The sequence below is a fragment of the Dasypus novemcinctus genome, chromosome 10, assembly GCF_030445035.2.
Source record: "Dasypus novemcinctus isolate mDasNov1 chromosome 10, mDasNov1.1.hap2, whole genome shotgun sequence".
NCBI lineage: Eukaryota > Metazoa > Chordata > Mammalia > Cingulata > Dasypodidae > Dasypus > Dasypus novemcinctus.
The window spans coordinates 108485583-108503768 of NC_080682.1; the positions used below are offsets into that span (position 1 = coordinate 108485583).

General features: G+C 55.2%; 1 protein-coding gene across 2 annotated transcripts in view; it reads left to right on the forward strand.

Annotated features, from left to right (window-relative positions):
• Positions 1-3544: 3544 nt before the first annotated feature.
• Positions 3545-18186, forward strand: part of DGAT2 (diacylglycerol O-acyltransferase 2) — a 34082-nt gene continuing 19440 nt past the window's right edge. Inside the window, exon 1 of one of the 2 annotated variants that reach the window (XM_058305980.2) lies at positions 3545-3872. In XM_058305980.2, coding sequence (XP_058161963.1) covers positions 3833-3872 — 40 coding nt within the window. In that variant the 5' untranslated portion in view covers positions 3545-3832. The remainder of the gene's footprint in view (positions 3873-18186) is intronic. The other variant, XM_058305982.2, reaches the window with a different exon arrangement.

Here is an 18186-nt window from a genome sequence, read left to right on the forward strand (position 1 = left end):
GGGCTGGGTTGGGAGCCCAGTGAGGCTAAAGTGATGCAGGTCCATGGGGCACATTCTCATGGGCATCCTGCGCGCTGAAGAAGGAGCAGGCCAAGCTACCAGAGACAAGTGATGTAAGTGGGGTGTGGGGAAGGGGCCATGAGGAGGCAGTGTCTGGTGCAATCCTCCACCCCCACCTCACACAGGGGCAGAGAATCCCAGAACACAAAAGGGCCTCCAGGAAACTTCTTCTCTGGGCTACTTGAACCCTGGCTTGGTTTTCCAGCCAAATGTAACCTGGACTGAGCAGCACTAGCCTTGGGTGTGAGAGCTAGAGAGCAGGGGCAGGGAGTGTTCTGGAAGTCAGGCTGCCACTGGCTGCTGGCTCTGAAGCGAGCGAATGACCCTGTCAGTCCTTGGATCTGCCTCTGCCTCCTTTAGTGGATGTTCCATTGTGTGAAGGATCCAAATTAGGGGCCAGAGCGTGTTACTCCATTCCCCAGGCTCCCACCTCCACACCTCCAGACGTGACCTTTTTCACCCCCTATCTGATCAAGGTGTCCCTGCTGCCCACGCCCCTCCCTTGGCTGTCCATCGCCCACAGGACAAGCTCTCTGGCACAATTTCAAGGGCCTTCAGGTCTGGCTCCTACCAACCCTCTAGCCTCACCTCCTATCCCTCCTGCGCCTGTATTCCCTCTTCCAGCCACCTAGGGTGCTCCAGTCACTTCTAGGCTTTTGTTCATGCTGTAATTTCTGTCTGGAATGCCCGACCCCTTCTTCTCTGCCTGGCAGAATCCAACTCAGCCTCCCAGGTCCAGCAGCAGCGTCATCTCCCAACCTTCTCGACACTATTCCTTCCTTGGTGCTCCTGCACCGCTTTGTCCATGATCTAATGTACAGTTCATTGGCCAATCCACTGTGGACCGAGCTGCTCTGGTGAGCCAAGCCCCACACTGGGGCACATGTAGTGAGGTTCTTGCCCTCTGGGGGCTCCTGGCCCAGTGGACAGGCAGACACTGCAGACAGTGACTGCACAGGAGGGAAGGGCTAACCTTCAGAGCCTCCCATGTCTCCCCGTATTACAGCCTGGCTGTCTTGCGGTCACTGGCTTTGGAACACCATCTCCCCCACTTGAGTGAATTTCCTTTGAGGGCAAGGACTGGACCTGATTCCCCTCTGAACCCTAACTCAGGTCCTGATCCAGACAGGATGCTCAGGAAGAACGTGCTGAGTTAGATTAATATGGGATCCAAATGTCCTGAAGAGGCCTTGGTGACCCCAAGTCTTGGGAAGGCACATAAGATAATGGTACTTACTTTTCTTAGCAAGGTGCAAATTTCCTTTTACATGGAATTTCACTTGATCTTCAGATTCCCACGTGAGGTCAGTAAGACAAGAGTCCATTTCATGATGCTGAAACGGAAATTTAGAGAGGGGCAGTGACTTGCCCAAGGACACTTGGCAAGTCAGTGCACAGGCAAGGCCAAACCCAGGCCTCTTGCCTCCCAGTCCAAGCTCTGCCCCATGCATCTTACTATGAGATGAGTGGGTGAGCTATGGGTTCCAGCCCAAGGCCTCCTCCCCAGGAGATTCTTCTGGGGCAGGCACAAACCACACACTGATTTGGAGTCCTTCCAGGCTAGGTGGAGTCTCGCCCCAGAGAGGATCCAAAAACACCTGCGGAGAGGGGTGGCAAGAAATCGCGAGCACCCTTAGCATCCACCTGGCTGCACCCCTTGCCCAGAAATACACCACACCCATTCCTACCTCCTGCTTTTGCATATGCTTATTCCTGCTGTCCCTCCACTCAGCGGGCACACCACTCATCTTCCTTCCGTTCCTTGAAGGTACCAAGTTCCTTCCACCCTCAGGGCCTCAGCATATGTCTGAGAAGTGCTCTTCCTTCTACTCTTTGCTAACTCACACCTCAGGACTCAAGGACATATTCTCCGTGAGGTTTATCCTGACTCCCCCCACTTTTTCCTAGGGATTTACTCAACCTCTCTGACCTGACAGCTGATATCATGACTTGCTTGAGTTGAACATATGGAAGTACTTCTAGGTCCCACCACTGGCATTTGTCACACACTGCCCTGGTGCTGTGACTTCCGTCGTTTCTCTGCTGAAGAGATGATAAACACCTCAAGAGCAGAGACTTCCCTTCCTCTTATGTGGTGACCCCACATCCAGCTTGCTCGAGCTGTGCCCCGGAAATCCGTCTTTTCATTGACATGCTTGTTGTCCCCATCCTTCCCCTCAGCCTTCACATCCGATAAGTCACACCCACATTCTGGCAGACCTCACCTCCCTGGATGCTTTTCTCCATTCCCTGCGCCACTGCTCCAGCTCATCCTTTCTCACCTGGGTCCCTCCCACAGCTTTCTCACTGCCCTCCTGCTTCCAGTCTCTCCCATCCATTGCCCACACTGCAGCCCGAGGGCTCTAAAAAGTAACCGATCACTGTCACTCCCCTACTTACAGCTCTCCCAAGAACCCCCACCGCCCTCCCAACCTCTCAAGAACCTTCATAAAATCAGGCCCCATCCTCCCTTGCTTCAGCCTCATTTCCCACAGTTGCCTGGGCTGCAGCCACGTCAAGACCCCTAGCCCTGCCCCGAAGAGCTGGCTCTTCCCTCTTTCTAAGACTTTATGTCTGTCCTCCTGCCTCGCCCCACATCCACACCCCCCATTTGCAAAACCCCTACTCAATCTATGGGCAAAGAAAAGAATTTTGGAATACCTTCTCTGTGACAGGCACTATGCTAGACTCCTCTCAAACCTTACTTCATTTAGTTTTCCACAGCACCTCACAAAATAATATTTATTATTTCCTTTCTACAGATATGGAAACTGAGGTTCAAGAAAAGCAGGGCCAGGACAGGCCTCCAGGGCCATCTGATTCCACAGCTGCTGGGCAGTAACCTCCCTGGGAAGAGTGCCCAGTCTCCAGCCAGGGGCAGGGTCCTCTCGCCTCTGTGGTTCCCCAGTCCCCGGCTTCGTTTTCGTCCCTGCATCGTTGCTGGCAAACGGGTGCGGCTGTCTCCGCCGCTCTCCACCCTCACCTGCCTGAGCTTTCCGAGGACAGAGCCAGGCTGCCGCGTCTGCGGTCCCAGCCGCCAGCAGGGTTAAGGACCCTCTGTGAGGTTTTTTGGGAAGTAGATGGAAGGTGACGGCAGCTCGGGTGGTGTAGGCGCTCGGCCATAACCTAACTGACCCCAAAACCATCGACCGGAGGCGAGACCTTTGCGTCGACAGCCTCAGTTAGGCCCAGGCAAAAGATGAAAAACGTTTCCACCCTCTTGCCCCCCGAGTGCGCGGCACGTGCTCTGCTTTCCCCGCCCACGGCCCGGATTTGGGCCATACCAATCTTCGCGGGGGGGGTGGGCAGAGGCCGGCAGAGAGCAGCTGGAATGAGCAGGCGCCCTTGGTGGAACAGGGCCTCGCGTGCCAACGCTCGTCCCCGGTCCGTGCAGCCCGCGCCAAGCGCCGCCGCCCGCAGGGGGCCCTTCGGCGCCGAGCCGAGCCGGGAGCTCTCCCCTCGGCGGGAAGTGGTGCGGGCCGCTGGGCGGAACGCCCCGCCCCCGCCCGCGTCGGGCCCGCCGGCTGTGAGGTTATAAAGCGCCGCGCGCCGCGCGCCGCCAGTGGGGCCGCAAGCCTGGCTGCTCTCGGCGCGCGCTCGTCGGCCGCCCGCGCCGCGGCGCCCAGCTCCTGGTACCGTAGCCGCCTGCGCTTCGGCGCCGCGTCGGGGCTCCGGTCCTCTGCGCGTGGCCCTGGCCCCGGCGCCGGGGCATGGGCCAGGGGCGCGGGCTGAGGCGGCTTCCCGCGCAGCCGTGCCCGGCCCCGGCTTCAGCATGAAGACGCTCATAGCCGCCTACTCCGGGGTCCTGCGAGGTGAGCCCCCGCCGAGGCTGTGCGGACGAGGGCGTCACGGGGAGCCTCTACCTTCACGGGAGGGGACTGGGAAGCGGGCTGTCACAGCGCAGGGGGCTGCAGGGCCGCGGGCTCTCCTCCTGGGGTTGTGAGCTGGACGGCGGTGACGGGGAAGGGCTGGACGACAGGCTCCCCGGGGTCTTACGATGCGGGCACGTGGCTGAGGACTGACCGGCGACTGCAGGTTAAGGCCCCAACGCCTTCCTTTTCTTTTGGGGAGGTTTGCCCCCCCCTCCCCTCAGATTACCCGGGCCTGAGGTGAGGAAAGAATACCCGCTACTTAGTCTGGTCCAGACGGCCTGGCCTGGCGGTCAAGTCCGCGCTCCATTCTCCACTCTGGCACACGCCAGGCCCTTTCTCCTGGCTGTGAGCTGGGAGTGATACCACCCGCCCCTCTCGGTTATTAGGGATGTTAGGGAACTCCTGAACGGCCCCAGCACCTGACGGTTTTCTCCCTTCGGGCCTGGCAGGGTGGAGCAAGCTTTAGCAGGGTGAGACTGGCGGCCCAGGGTGGCGAGGCTTTTGCAATCCCTTGAAGCAGCCAGCCGGCGGGAAGGTGCCTGGCTGGAACAGGTGTGCCCGTTCTGCCTCCGCCCCACGGCCATCCTCCGGCCCCAATGCGGCTCCACTAGGTGGGGACTCAAAGCCTGGCACACTTAGAAGGTGGGGCCGAGCCCGGCTGTTCTCCAGCCCGACCCACGCCCCTGTGCTTGCTGCCAGCCTGGGACTAAGGCCCTCAGTGAATCGGGGGCAGAGCTGAGAGCTGACCAGTGTTTCCCTCTCAAAGAAGAGCATCCTTTCCAACCATCAGACCGACGGGGATGAGAGGCAGAGGGCTGTGTGACCTTTCTCCTCGACAGATGCCCAGCCAGGGGATTAAGTACAAATCTGGAAGTCCCCAGGAAGCCGTCACAGCTGTCCTGGTCTGCGTGTCTGTCTCACTTTGAAACCTCCCTCTCTCCGAAACCTTTGCTCTGCTTGCCCAACTTCTCCTACTTAGGGTTTTTCTTTAGTAATTAATCACCTACTCCCCTTTCATCTTCATTATAAAAATAAAATTGCTAATTTTTGACATTAAAAAAATATATAGACAAAAAATGAAAATTGCTGGTAAATCGACTATCCAAAGTTAACTTCCTATTAGTGTTTTAGGATCTCTCTGATTTTATCTGTACACATTTTCCACATGAAGTTGACATGCTGTAGAGTTCTGAATCCTGCTTTCTCCCTCCTAATGTGACCTCATGAGCATTTCCTTCACTTACTCAAAATCGTAGCGTTCCAGGGGCTGCAAGCTGACCCACCCTGGAGCCGGATCACCGTTTGACCATCTAACGTGGCCTGGCATTGGCATCGTTCCCCACATGATCACCACGTGGCACTGGCCCTGTCGGCCCCGGTTGGGCCGGGTGCTGCTCCTGACCCTTGGAGAGGTTCCCAGCAGCAGTCCCTGCCTTGGGGCTACCTCACGCACCCTGAGCAATAGCCTCGGACAGCCCCTCCTCTCACTTAGGAGTGTTTTTCCATTCCCTGTGCCCTTGGATGCCCATGAAGGGGAAGGAAGGCACTTGCCCCCGTTCATGCTTTTAGAAATAGTTTTGTCTCCAGTGAAGGGGGTGGGGGTGCCCAGCAAGACAGCTCTGCTCTCCACAGGCTGTGAGTTGTGTCTTCCAGGAGCCAGGGATCCCAGCTCTCCCATTTCTGACCTAGAGTTTGTTGCTCGGGAGGACTTCTATTCTAGCAGATGGTTTAGGGCAGGTCACTTAAGAGCTGATCAGCCATGGACTATAGTTAATAGTACAGTGATAATACTGTTGTTTCATCAGTTGTAACAAATGCACCACACTAACACAAAGTGTTAGTAAGGGGGAAGGGTGTAAATAGGAACTCTGTATTTTTTGCATGATTTTTCTGTAAATCTACACCTTCTCTAATTTAAAAAAAAAATTCTTTTAGGAGCATTTCCCCCTGTTATCAGATCTTGAAAAGATGCTTTTTTGTTGCTTTTTGTTTCACTGGCTGCAAAGAATTTCATCATAGGATGTAGCAAGCAAGGGCTGGTATGCAATGCAAACCAGTCAGTTTTGCTCTCTGGAATCTGCTTGGTAAAAGACTGGGTGGAGTAGAGGAGTGTGCTGAAGCAATTTATGTGTTATCTGGTCATCTATTAGACCTGCTTTCTACATCCTTGGTCCTTGCAGACGCTCCTCAGTGGCCTCGTTTGCCTCTGTGGGTAAGGTACCACTATTGTGAGGTGGTGAACAACCTGTCAGTGGCAGTGTGCCAGGAGAGACCATGGATTCTATGAAAGGAAGTCCTGTGCTGGGTAAGAGCAATGGATACCTCGATGTCTAATTCCTTGGCCAAAAGGAAAGCCGAGCTGTGAGAGCTCAGTTGGATGGGTGGCTATGAGTGTGTGTGTCTGGGGGAAGGAAGGCAGTCTGTAGGCTTCTGAAGGACGGTCCTGTGCGAGGCATGGAGGCAGCAGATTTAATTGCACTTGCTTCTCTGTTTTTGCCCCCTGACAGGGGTCTCATAAGGCCAGAGCTTTCTGATGCCTGCCCTTATCCCCACAGGACCCAGCATGGGATGGTGGCAGCCTGGGGAAGTTCTGAACTGTTTATTCTGTGACTTTAAAGAGAAATGCAAGGAACAGGGGAAGGATTATGGGGACCAGCGTTTTTTTTTTTTTTAATTAATTAATTAATTAATTTCTCTCCCCTCCTCCCCCACCCCGGTTGTCTGTTCTCTGTGTCTATTTGCTGCATCTTCTTTGTCCGTTTCTGTTGTTGTCAGTGGCATGGGAATCTGTGTCTCTTTTTGTTGCGTCATCTTGATGTGTCAGCTCTCCGTGTGTGCGGCACCATTCTTGGGCAGGCTGCACTTTTCTTTCGCCCTGGGCGGCTCTCCTTATGGGGCGCACTCCTTGCACATGGGGCTCCCCTACGCGGGGACACCCCTGTGTGGCAGGGCACTCCTTGCGCACATCAGCACTGCGCATGGGCCAGCTGCACACGGGTCAAGGAGGCCCGGGGTTTGAACCGCTGACCTCCCATGTGGTAGACGGACCCCCTAACCAATGGGCCAAGTCTGCTTCCTGGGGGACCAGGCTTTGATGCAATGGAGGAGAGTGTTCTAACATCTTGAGGACTGAAATAGTCTGGGAGTGGCTGGAGATGGACTTCCCCATCCATGGGAATATGCGAGCAGGGACTTGGTAAAGGGTGAGACTCAGTGGTTAGATTTATTAGGGGTGACTTGAACTACGGGTTGAAAGTCACCTAACCCAGTCCTAAATCATGGGATAGCAGCATCACTTTCATGTTCCCGTCTCAATTCTGTGTCGTTTCCCTACACCACTTCCCCAACTGCTCATGGGCCATTTGGAGTTATCTCTGCTACTGGGGGCTCATCTGGGCTGGGAAAGGAGGCCAGTAGTGACGGTTTCTTTTCTTGGGCTGGGTGACTCAATGGTTGGTGTGGAAATCCCGTCCTGCCCTCAGCTCCTCCTACGCCATGAATGCAGCAGCAAGTACTTGAGTCATAGAATCAGAGTTAGCACTGGATCGGCCCTTTAGCAAGCATCTGACCCCAATCCTCGTGTAACCCTGAGCCCCTCCGCCCAGAGAAGGAACTCACCCAGGGTTATCAGAGCCAAGATTAGAACTCAGATCCAACTACCAGGCTATGGCTTGCCTCCTGGAATGAAGGTCTTAGAAGTGTGGTGAGACCCTGTGCATCGTAGCCCAGTGGCTTGCTGAATGTGATGCTCATCAAGGTGGTCCCTGCCTACCTTATTTGGGGAACCACTGCCCACCCCCTCATCACCACAGCCTGCTTTATTTTTTATTGCCCTTATCATGGCCCAGGTATCACGCATACTTTTCTATTCAGGTGATTGTCTCCCTGCAAGAATGTCAGCCCCATGGGAACAGGGACTTTGTCTCTCTTGGTCAGTGTCATGCCCCTGTCCCATCTAGTACAGTGCCTGGTATGTAGTCGGTGCTTAGTGAATATTTGTTAAATGAATGACTGACTGAAGGAACAAGCCCTCCTGAGAGCTCTCCTATTTCCTTTGGTAGGTAGCCCTGCCCTTACCTTCTGTGTGATTCCTCAAGCCTTCCTCAGGCCCCTTTGTGCCCACCTGTCCTGGGCGCTGGGGCTGCAGCCTTTCCCTGCCCTGGGAACACTTCAAGTCTGGTGAGGAGCCAATTCTGGGCCTGAGCCCAAGTGGGCCCACTGGTTCCTCTTCGTGACCTGGGCTTAGGAACTAGAGGGACAGGATTCCAGCCCTAGCTCCTCTCTGGAACCTGGTTGAGTAGCTCACTTTCCCTCTGGGGTCTCATTCTCCCTATCTGGAAAATAGGGTCAGAAATCTCAAACTCAAGGTGGCTGTGAGGGTTTGAGTTAAGAAGAGTAGAAAGTGCCTTAAAAACTCACTGTGATGCTCAAGTTAGTCCTCGTTATTTGTCCTGTTGGCGTGCAGTGGGCCCCCCATGGAGAGCAGTGCGCTCCCCTCTGGGGCATCCGGGAAGGCCTCACAAGGTGGGGACTGTGGCACGGGCCTTTCACCTTACTGAGTGAGCATGTCATGCGTCAGACCTTTTATTTACACACAGGGGATCAGGTGCAGTCCCTGTCTTTGGAGAAGCAAAGCCAGTGGGGGTGTCCACGAGATGACAGTGCAGTGATCTGTGCCATGTTAGGGAAGGAAGTGCGCAGACCTGTGACTGCTCGAGGTGAGGGTAGGACTCTAAATCATCCTGAGGTCAGGAAGGCTTCCTGGAGGAAGTGAATTTCTGTCTGGGTTTGAAAGCTGGATACAAGCAGGCAAAGACATTCAGGCAGAGGAACAGATTGGAGGGTCCTGAGCAATCCTACTGGGCTGAGGTCCTGGTGCACGAAAGGGAGACAGGAGGCTGTGGCCAGGCATGAGAGCTCAGCCAGGTGGGAACGTCTGAGAGCTCTTGGGAAAAGAGCTTGGCACAGTCAGAGTTTCTTGACCTCCATCCCTTTAGGCCTCCTGGGGATGGAGCTGCTGGGGCATATTTGACGGTCTGTGGGCAAGGGCTGGGGCCAGGAGTCAGGCGTGGGGTCTCTCCAGCCCCTGCTCTCCCACGGGACTGCTGTGCAGCCTAAGGAAACCATGACCCCTTCCTGATCCTCGGCTTCGTCATCTGTACTGAGGAAGGCTGGGAGAGATAACCTCCTCCAGTTCCGTCCAGCTCTGCTGGGAACATGTGATTCCACTGATGCCCCTTGACTGCTCTGGGGCCCTCGGGGTCTGCCTTCTCCCATCTTGTCCTCGACTTCTTATGAAAGTGGGGTTCCTGCTTGGGGCCCAGGTAAGTGTCCCAGCAGAATCTATCTCCCTCCACTCACCCATGATCTATATTGCGATAGAGGACTATTTTGGGGACTTCTTGGTGATGCACCCACAAGCTGGTGGTGTTGCCATGGTAACTCCTCCCACTTCAGCAACTATTTTTTGGATGTGCTAGGTCAGAGGGTGGAGGTGGGAAAGTGGGCCATCGGAGTACTCAGCAATCAACAGCCTGGATGCGGCTCCAGAATATCAAGGACATGTGTCCTGAGAGCCTGCATCCTTGGCCTCACCTCTCAGGACTCAGCTCTTTTTCATGAAAACCAAATATGTGAAGTTCCTCAAGAGGAGCTTATATTCCTTTCTGGGGGAACTTTTGGGGGATATAAATTCACTGGTAGTTTCCAGTAGGGCACAGAAGGCTCAAGTTGGCAGGATCTCAGGCTTCATCTGATCGACCCCAGTGCCAATTGGGAAACAGACCGAGAGAGGGGAGGAAGAAGACCAGAGTTCCAGAAAGTCTGGGTGCCCAGGAGGTCTGGCTCACCGCCAGGATCTTGCCCACCAGGCCCTGAGGACAGACACGCAGAATCCAATGAGTCTGGGCAGGGGTCCTGATGGCCAGGCCAGGTGCTCCCACCCAGTGCACCAGCCACTGGGTCTTGATTTTCCAATGGTTTGACTTGTCCTTTGGGCCAGATGTTTGGATGGCCCTGCTTTAAAGACACCTCGTTTGCTAAACAGAATCTTTGAAAGGGATCCCCACCCCTTCCAGAAAAAAACTCCTCTGTGCGTGGGGACCAGCTGGCTGGCTGCCTCGGGGCCCCCTGGGCACATGAAACGTTGGCGTGGAGGGGACTGGGTGGTTCTCCCTGCCTGGCACTCCAGGGCCTCCATGCTTCCCTCTGCACTTCCTCAACTAGATTCACAGCCTCTGCTGAGTGTTTACTGGATATTTGTAGCTAGTTCCTCACACTCGTGTTCTCCCCCCCCTCCAAGCCTTTGCGAATGCTGCTCTCACCTCCTGGAGGCCTCCCTCCCGTCAGTCTGGCGGGCCCTTACTCAGCCTTTACATCTCACCCGAGCTGTTTCTTCCTCCAGGAAGGCACTCCTGAGAACCTCCCCTGGTCCAGATTGGGGGCCTCCTTCTGGTTGTGCTGGCCCTGACTCACTCTCTGTGTATAATGTTCACAGCCCTCTCCCCCCAGCCTTATCTGGGGTGGGGTCCGAGAGCAGCACTCAGCCTCCGGCAGGTCCCGGAGAAGCAGAGGTGAGGCGGGTCGTGGTGCTCCGGTCCTGGTGCGGAGCCTGGGTATAGAGAAAGCACGCGTTGAGTGAGGGTCAGCATTTGCGCTCCACCCCTCTGTCCCTCTGGAGCCTTCCACTGCTGCCCCTGCCTTTAACTCTGCCCCCTGGGGCTGGATTAGACCTTTCCTTCCTGATTACCCAGAAAGCTCTGTTTGACCCCCTGTGATAGCCCAGGTCAGGCAGCCATGGACTGGCCTTGTGTCTGCTCTTGTCCAGGCCCTTCTTATTCATCTCAGACCCCTTTGAGCAATCAGTCATTCAACAGACATTGACCAAAGAGTGCCTCTGTGCCTGGCACCGTGCTGGCCCGGGGGTCAGCATGTCCATCCCTCTGCCTCCGTGCAGGCTTGTACTGAGCCCCCTGGAGTAGCTCAGGGGTAACTTCCTTATTGTCCACTTGGCAGCTCTCTGGGTCAGCAGAAGGCAGTCGGCTGAGGACCAGGTGAGCCCAGGTGTGGGGTTCTTGGGGTTGGGGCGTGAGCAGCTGGCTCCCTAGTAGAGGATCCCTCGAGCCGTCCCATCTGAACCGGCGTCTTTCCTGTTCTCTAACAGAGGTACCAGTCACTCTGCTTGGCCCTTCTCCATAAGCTGTTTAGACTCCTCACAGCAATCCCAGAGGAAACTGAGGCTCCGAGTAGGGAAGTGACTTTCAAGGTTACACAGCGGATAAGAGTCAGAGCCAGGATTTGAATCCCAAGTTGGTCTGATGCCAAAGGCTCTGCTCCAAGGCAGGGCAGGACTTGTTTTATCCATTAGAGAGGACCGGGAGGCTCACTTGATAATTAGCCGGCATTCATGCAGCTCTTTACATTTTATGAAGCCCTTCCCTATCCATTAGCTCATTTAATTCTCCCAACGATCTTGCAGGGTAGGCATTATGTCTACTGCATAGATGAGGAAACCAAGACTTATACAGGAAGTGACTCTCCAAGGCCACACTTCCTGCAAGTTAGGGGCCGGGTTTCCCCTGCCCTCCCAGCCCACTGATCTCTGCACCTTCTCCAGGCTGGTGTGACCCTCCCGGATGCCAGTGGTGGGTGTGGGTTGGGGGAGCTGTGGGGGCTGTCCCGAGGCTTGACCTGCCCATCTTGTGCCTTCATGGCAATGCTCCTGGCACTGCCTGCCTGTGGAGGGCAGCCCTGCTCAGGGCCTCGGGCTCCACAGGCCAGAAGATCCGCTTGCCCTTCTCGCTATCCCATTACCCTCAACTACTTTCTTTACAGCTCTCATTACCGCCTGATGTCACATCATACATTGATACGTAAGCATGGTTTTTTTCTTTTCCCTCAGAATTTAAGCCCCCAGAGAGCTGCGTCCTTATCTGCTGTGTCACTGCTGTTTCCCCAGTGCCTGGCATAGCAGTGTGAGGCCCCTCCTCGGCACTCCATGCATCAGGTCTTTTCTCTGCCCCCACCACCTCCTCCAGGAAGCCACCTTTGACTACGCAAGCCCTTTCCAGTTTCTCTATTCTCAGCTTGTGTTTGGTGAACACGAACCCCTTTTTCTGGGCTGTCGCACATTCTGTGTTTGGGTCTGTCTGTCTTCAACTCTGAGTCTTTGTTCCGGCCGTTTTCCCCACGCACAGTGCCCGCTTTCCTCCTTGCCTCCCCAGATCTCATCGGCAGGCGCACCAGGGGCTCCCCTCTTCCTTGGAGCCTCCCCGCCACCACCCTTACTCTGCTCCCTCTTCTTACAACACAGAGCCTCCCGGCTGCCTGCCTCTCGAAAACCTTTGTGTTTGCTCGTTTTTTATACCCCTTCCTACTCCCGTAGATAATAGAAATAACGACAGAGCTACCATTCAATACCTAACAAAGGCCAAATGCACTTTACCCACATTTTTGTCATTTAATCTTCCCAACAAGTCTGTGAGGTGGGGATTGTTATTCTCGTTTTACGGATGAGAAAGTCGAAGCCAGAGATGATTTGCCCGAGGTGGACGAGCCAGGCAGAGGGAGCAGGCGTGTCTAAGGAAGGCCAGGCTGCGCTGGTTTCCTCAGCCCTGCTGTGCAGCCTCCTTGCTACTGATGCCAGATATTAGGCAAGGAGGGGTTTCCACACAGCAGGGTGTTTGGCCTCCTTGGCTACTGATATTAGGTATTAGGCAAGGAGGGGTTTCCACACGGCAGGGTGTTTGGCCTCCTTGGCTACTGATATTAGGTATTAGGCAAGGAGGTATTTCCACACGGAAGGGTGTTAGGCCTCCCTGCCGTGGGCAGCTCTGGCTTAGCCCTCACAACAGGAGCCAACTTGTGGGAACACGCAGGGGGGGATTCCCGTTTCTCGCATGGGCAGTCTGTGAGAAGATGTCGCCACCAGGCTTGGGCATGGCACAGGGTAGGGCAGGTAGCCCTCCCTTAGCCAGGTGTGCTCTGAAGCCTGGGTGTGGCCTGGCTTGTTTGGTAGGGCCCACAGCCCTCAACAGCGTGGCTCTGTGGAAGCCATGCGGAACTCAGCCCAAATACTTGCCTTGAGTCTCGGCTCCCCGACATCCTGGCCTTGAGCAGGTGGTTGAACCTCTTTGGCTTCTCCTCACCTCAGTTTCCCAGCCTTGCCTCCCAGGGAGTGCTGTGGGACAGTGAAGCACCCTATGCATGGGGAAGGGGGGGGAGAGTCCATTCTGGATGGTAAGGAAAGCTGCTCTGGGTGCCTCTGGCACTTGCTCTCACTCTGCCTTCTCCAAATCTAGGAGCAAATGAGCTGTGTAAATAAATGGTGACATGCGCCAAGGCGCTGCTGTTTGATTCGGTTATTGGGAACCTTTGTGTCATAGGACCGGTCAACTTCCTCTGTGGCCTCTTCCATGAAAAAAAAAAGATCTCTATAGGCAGAAGGTTCTGTTTCATCTCCAGTGGAGAAACTTGGACTCAGGGAGGGTGGGAGAAGCTCGCCCACCATCTCCAAGGTCCTCAGTGCGGGGCTGGCCTGGCCTTCCTGCCAGCCAGCGCAGTCTCCCTTGGGGACCCAGGCCTTTGACTGCCTCCAGGACGTGTGGATTTGTTCGCCCATTCAGCAGACCTCTCACCAGGCCCTGGGCAGGGCTCTAGGCACACAGACGAATCTGGTACCAGCCCTGGCAATCAAAGTCACTAGCAGAGAGGGAAGGCCGAGTAAATCGACACTGACACAGTGGGGCTGGCGCTGTGAGAGTGAGCAGAAGGGGACTGGGAGTGCCAAGAGAGGCTGGAGGGGTGGTGAGGCACACATTTGAGCTGGGACTTGGCTAGATACTGAGGCACCCTGCTGGCCCCACCCAGGAATCGGGGACAGTCAGGCTGGGTGTGAAGGTAGTGGCAGCGGTGGCAGCTGATCACAGCATTGGCATCCACACCATCCTGTGCTGGACCCCTCCCAACCGCCGATGGGGCAGAAGAAGTGCTAACAGCTGGATGGCACAGACTGGCAGCGACCTGAGGGTTCCCAACTGAACCCTCACTTCCCATCTGCCAGGGCGACTGCGTCAGGGCTGCTGCAAGGTCGTGAGCCTCTAGGTCCCAAGGACCTAGGAGTCCCCTGGAGGAAGCCATCACAGCAGTGACAAGATCAGAGGGCTCATCTCCCCTCCCCGTTTTATAAACGGGAGACTGGAGCACAGAGGTGAAGTATCTTGGCCAAGGTTTATGTGGGAGCCAGTGGCAGAGCTGGGCCTGGCATCACAGAGCGGCCTCCACTTTATCTGCTGCATGAGCTGTCTCCTCGTGGTCCACCCGTTGAAGGAAAACAGGTCATTCCTATTCTCCCACCCTCTCTCCCCCTCCACCCAGCATTGTGTGGGGAGAAGGGGAGGGGGATCCTGCAGCTTCGGTGCAGCGCACAGGCCTGGAAGTTGGGCCAGAGTTGAATCCAGCTCTGACACTCTCTGCCGAGTCACCCGGGCCATGTCACTTCTCTGAGCCTTTTTTTTTTTTGAGTCATACAATATGTTACATAAAATATTTGGTTCATAGTAATGCAATCATACAGTATTTGTCCTTTTGTGTCTGGCTTCCTTCACTCAACGTAATGTCCTCCAGGTTCATCCACGTTGTCATATGCTTTATGACTTCATTTCTCTTTACAGCTGCATAATATTCCATCGTGTGAACAGATCACAGTTTGTTTATCCATTCATTTGTTGGGTTGTTTCCAACTTTTTCTGAGTCTTTTTTAACACCCTCAAAATGGGGATGAAAGTGCCAAGCCTACAGGACTGTTGAGGAATCAGAGTGCCTAGAGGTGTACTGGTGACCCAAAGTTTTGTAGGCTTCTTGGGCGTCTTGCCTGCCACCCAGCCCTAGAGGGAGGGAGCCCAAGGGCCCGAGGAATGGCCAGAGCAGCGACCTGCTCCTCCTTGGGCTCAGCAAACCTTTCTGAGAACCCACCCTGGGCCAGTCACTTGAGACCCAGACATGGATCAGACCCAGGCCAGCCCTCGGGGATCTCCCAGTCCCATGGGAGAATGGACTCAAAATCAAAAATTAGTGCAAAGGAGGGACCGTGGGAGCCCAGAGGGTGGGGTCCAGGAAAGGCTTCTTGGAGGAGGTGCTGCCCCAACTAGTTTGAGGGCGCTGCCTTAGCTAATTGTTAGGAGTCATCAGGTGGGCACGGCAGGGAGGGACCTTCTAGTTAGGAGGACAGTGATCAGATGTTTCCTAGGTCCACAGGGGGCTGCCACGGGGGGGCCTGGCATTAAGCGTCCGCGGACAGGCCAGCTCCCAGGCTGGGCTCTGGCCGGTCAGCCAGGTTGGAATTGTCCAGTCAGGAGGCCCCCGATGGGCCTGAGGAATGCGGAATTGTAGCCCTCACCCCTGCCCTCCTCTCCAGGCAGCCCCTCACTCACGGTCCCAGAAACACCCGTCCCTCATCCTCAGGGGAATTTGTGTCTCCCATTTTGTTGGCAGAGCAGGCCTGTGGGCGGGAGTCGGAGCTGGACAAGGCAGGATGAGAGCAGAATGGACACTGTGGGACGCACTTGGGCTTTGGCCTGACTTGCTGTAGAACTTTTGAGAATCTGGTCTGTATAATGGGGTAAGGGTTTATATTAGTCAGCCAAAGGAGTGCTGATGCAAATACCAGAAATTTGTTGACTTTTATAAAGGGTATTTATTTATTGTAAAAGCTTACAATTATAAGGCCCTGAAGAGTCCAGCTCAAGGTTATTTCCTTACCAAACTCTCTTGCCCCATGTTGAAGATGTGGGCGATGTCAGCGAGGGTTCAGCCTTCCTCTCTTCTTAAGGCTCCATGGGCCCAGCTTCTGATCGCAGCTGCAGGCTGGCACAGGGCTTGTCTCTCTTCCCGGGGCTGTTACTTTCCGGGCTCAGCTGCTCTGGTCTCTTCACAGGGTCAGCTGTAGACTATCAGGTAAATGGCTCATCACTCTTCCCAGGGCCTCTGCCGTGTCTGGAGCTCGCTCTCTTTTCTCACATATTTGCTTCTATATCTTCTTGATTGAATATCCATTTATATAGTCCAAAAAGGGGGCGGGGACTCAGTCTCCTTAACACATGGCCCAATCAAAGCTCTAACCTGGATTTAATCAAGCAAATGTAAAGCCTTTGAATTTAAATCAATCAAAGGATATCATGCCCAGAGGAACAGACTAGTTTACAGACATAATCTCTTTTGGGGGTTCATAATCTCAAACTGCCGCAAGGTTGAACGAGATGGTTCCCGCACTCTGAGCTTGTCTCGTTTTAAGAGACCTAATCAGACTAGCAGAGGGATTTGGCTTGAGAAAGAATTCTTAGGTTTCATTTGGGGATATGTCACCAATGTGGAATTTCTCCCTTCTCACCCGAGCAGGAGAGCTGCCATAAGCCCTGGTTGGTTGACACCGATGCAGAGATGGGGGCTGGACAGGACGCCTCCCAGGGACTCTGTTCCTTAAGCAGTCTCGGGCTCTTGGCCTTGGGGCCCTGTCCGTACCAGGAAGCAGTCAGTCAAGAGAAGATCCCACCTTCTCTCCACGGCCCTTGGTTCATGCCCAGAGGGAAGCAGTGGTCCTCGGCTTCCCTCCACCCCTGAACTTGCCCTGCCAGAGACTTTGGATGGAGGCTCTGACAGCAGTGTTTCCAAACTCATTACCTGCAGCTTCTGATTCAGTAGATCCAGACTGGGGCCCAAGAGTCTGCCTTTCCACTACCTTCCAGGTGATGCTGATGCTTTCCTTTCCAGAGCTCACCTTTGAGTAGGAAGGTGCTGGAGTACGTTCTGTCTTCTCTCTAGCCCAGGGTCTCGGCCTGCCCCAGACGTGGAGCAGGGGCTTGCCTGGTCCTTAGCCCTTCCCGTAGTGGCCACCGCTCCTGCTTTATTCATCGCCCTGGCTCAGCTGCTGGAGGCTGCCGTGGCAGGCTAGCCTTCGCAGCTGAGTTTCAGGCCTTTGCTGGGCCTCACTTCTCCCCCCACCGTGCACACAGGTGCCCTTTCCCCCAGGCCTCTCCCCACCACTGGCCATGTTGGCCAGGCCCTATGTATGGCCTGTTCTAGGAATTGCTGTGCCCTGGGCAGAGCCCTTTGCACTTGGCAGCTGCTGCGGGGGAAGGGCACGTGGCTTGAGCAGGAGGTGGGAACCCTGGGTTCCAGCTCAGCTCTCCCACCCTCTTTTGGGGTGATGCTGGGCCAGTTGTTGCTCCTCTCTGGGCCTCGGTCTCCCTGGCTGTCCAACTAGGCTACCCTTGATGATGCCAGAGGGTGCCAGGATGGGTTTCAGGGAAAGTTTGGAGGGTGGAAAGAGCCTGTCATGGTGGGGAGGGGGACCAGGTGAAGAAGCTGTTATCAGCCAAACCTCTGGAACGGCTCTGCGGCCCAGCCTCCCTGTTTGCTTCTGCGAGTTCAAACCCACCTCAGTTACCCACGCGAGTGTTACACGCTACTGAGCACCTGCTTCGTGCTGTGCACTGGGGCATGGCAGTGAGCCCTCATGGACTTGCCGGGGTCACACAGTGAATGGGTCCAAGTCTGACCAGGGTCTGACTCTTCTTGCTCTACCAAGCCCCCTTCTTCTGACCAGTCAGATTGGGATGAAAGGAAGAGGGTTGATGTGTTTACCCTGAGGCCTAATGTTTTCCTACATGCCTCCTAAAAGCCAAAGCAATTGTTAGCGTTTAGCTGAAGAGGGGTATGTAGCTTTCGAAACTCTCCTGGGAACTTGCCCTTCGACAGATTTTGAAGAAATGTAAAGGCTTGAGGGTAAGCCCCCTCCACCTCTCTCCCTGTCCCCGGCATGTAGTCCAGGGTGAAAGGTCATGAGACCCTCGAGGACAAGATTGGGGCTAGCTCCTCTGTGCTCTGGGCCCAGCGCAGGCTCGCACACAGAATGGACGTGGAGGAATGTTTGACCAGCACGCAGTCGGCGCTCGGGACAAAGGGCGTGTAAACGGCCTCAGCAGCAGTGGGAGGGCGCAATGGCCCCCTCCTTTGGTCTCGCGGCTGGAGTGAGTGAGGAAGGTGTTAGGAGCCTGCCCCAGCCTCTTCCCAGGGCTGCCTCTCCTGGAATTGGTAGGCTTCCTGGCCCAGCTGCCCATCGGCTGTTGGAGCCCAGGGTGTCGTCCTGGGGCCACAACCAGAGAGCCAATTAAGTGGGCCCATCTTGCCCTAATTCCCTGGCTTGGCACCTGCTCGGTAGCAAACCTGATTACAGGCCTCAGTGTCCTCCAGGCTGCCC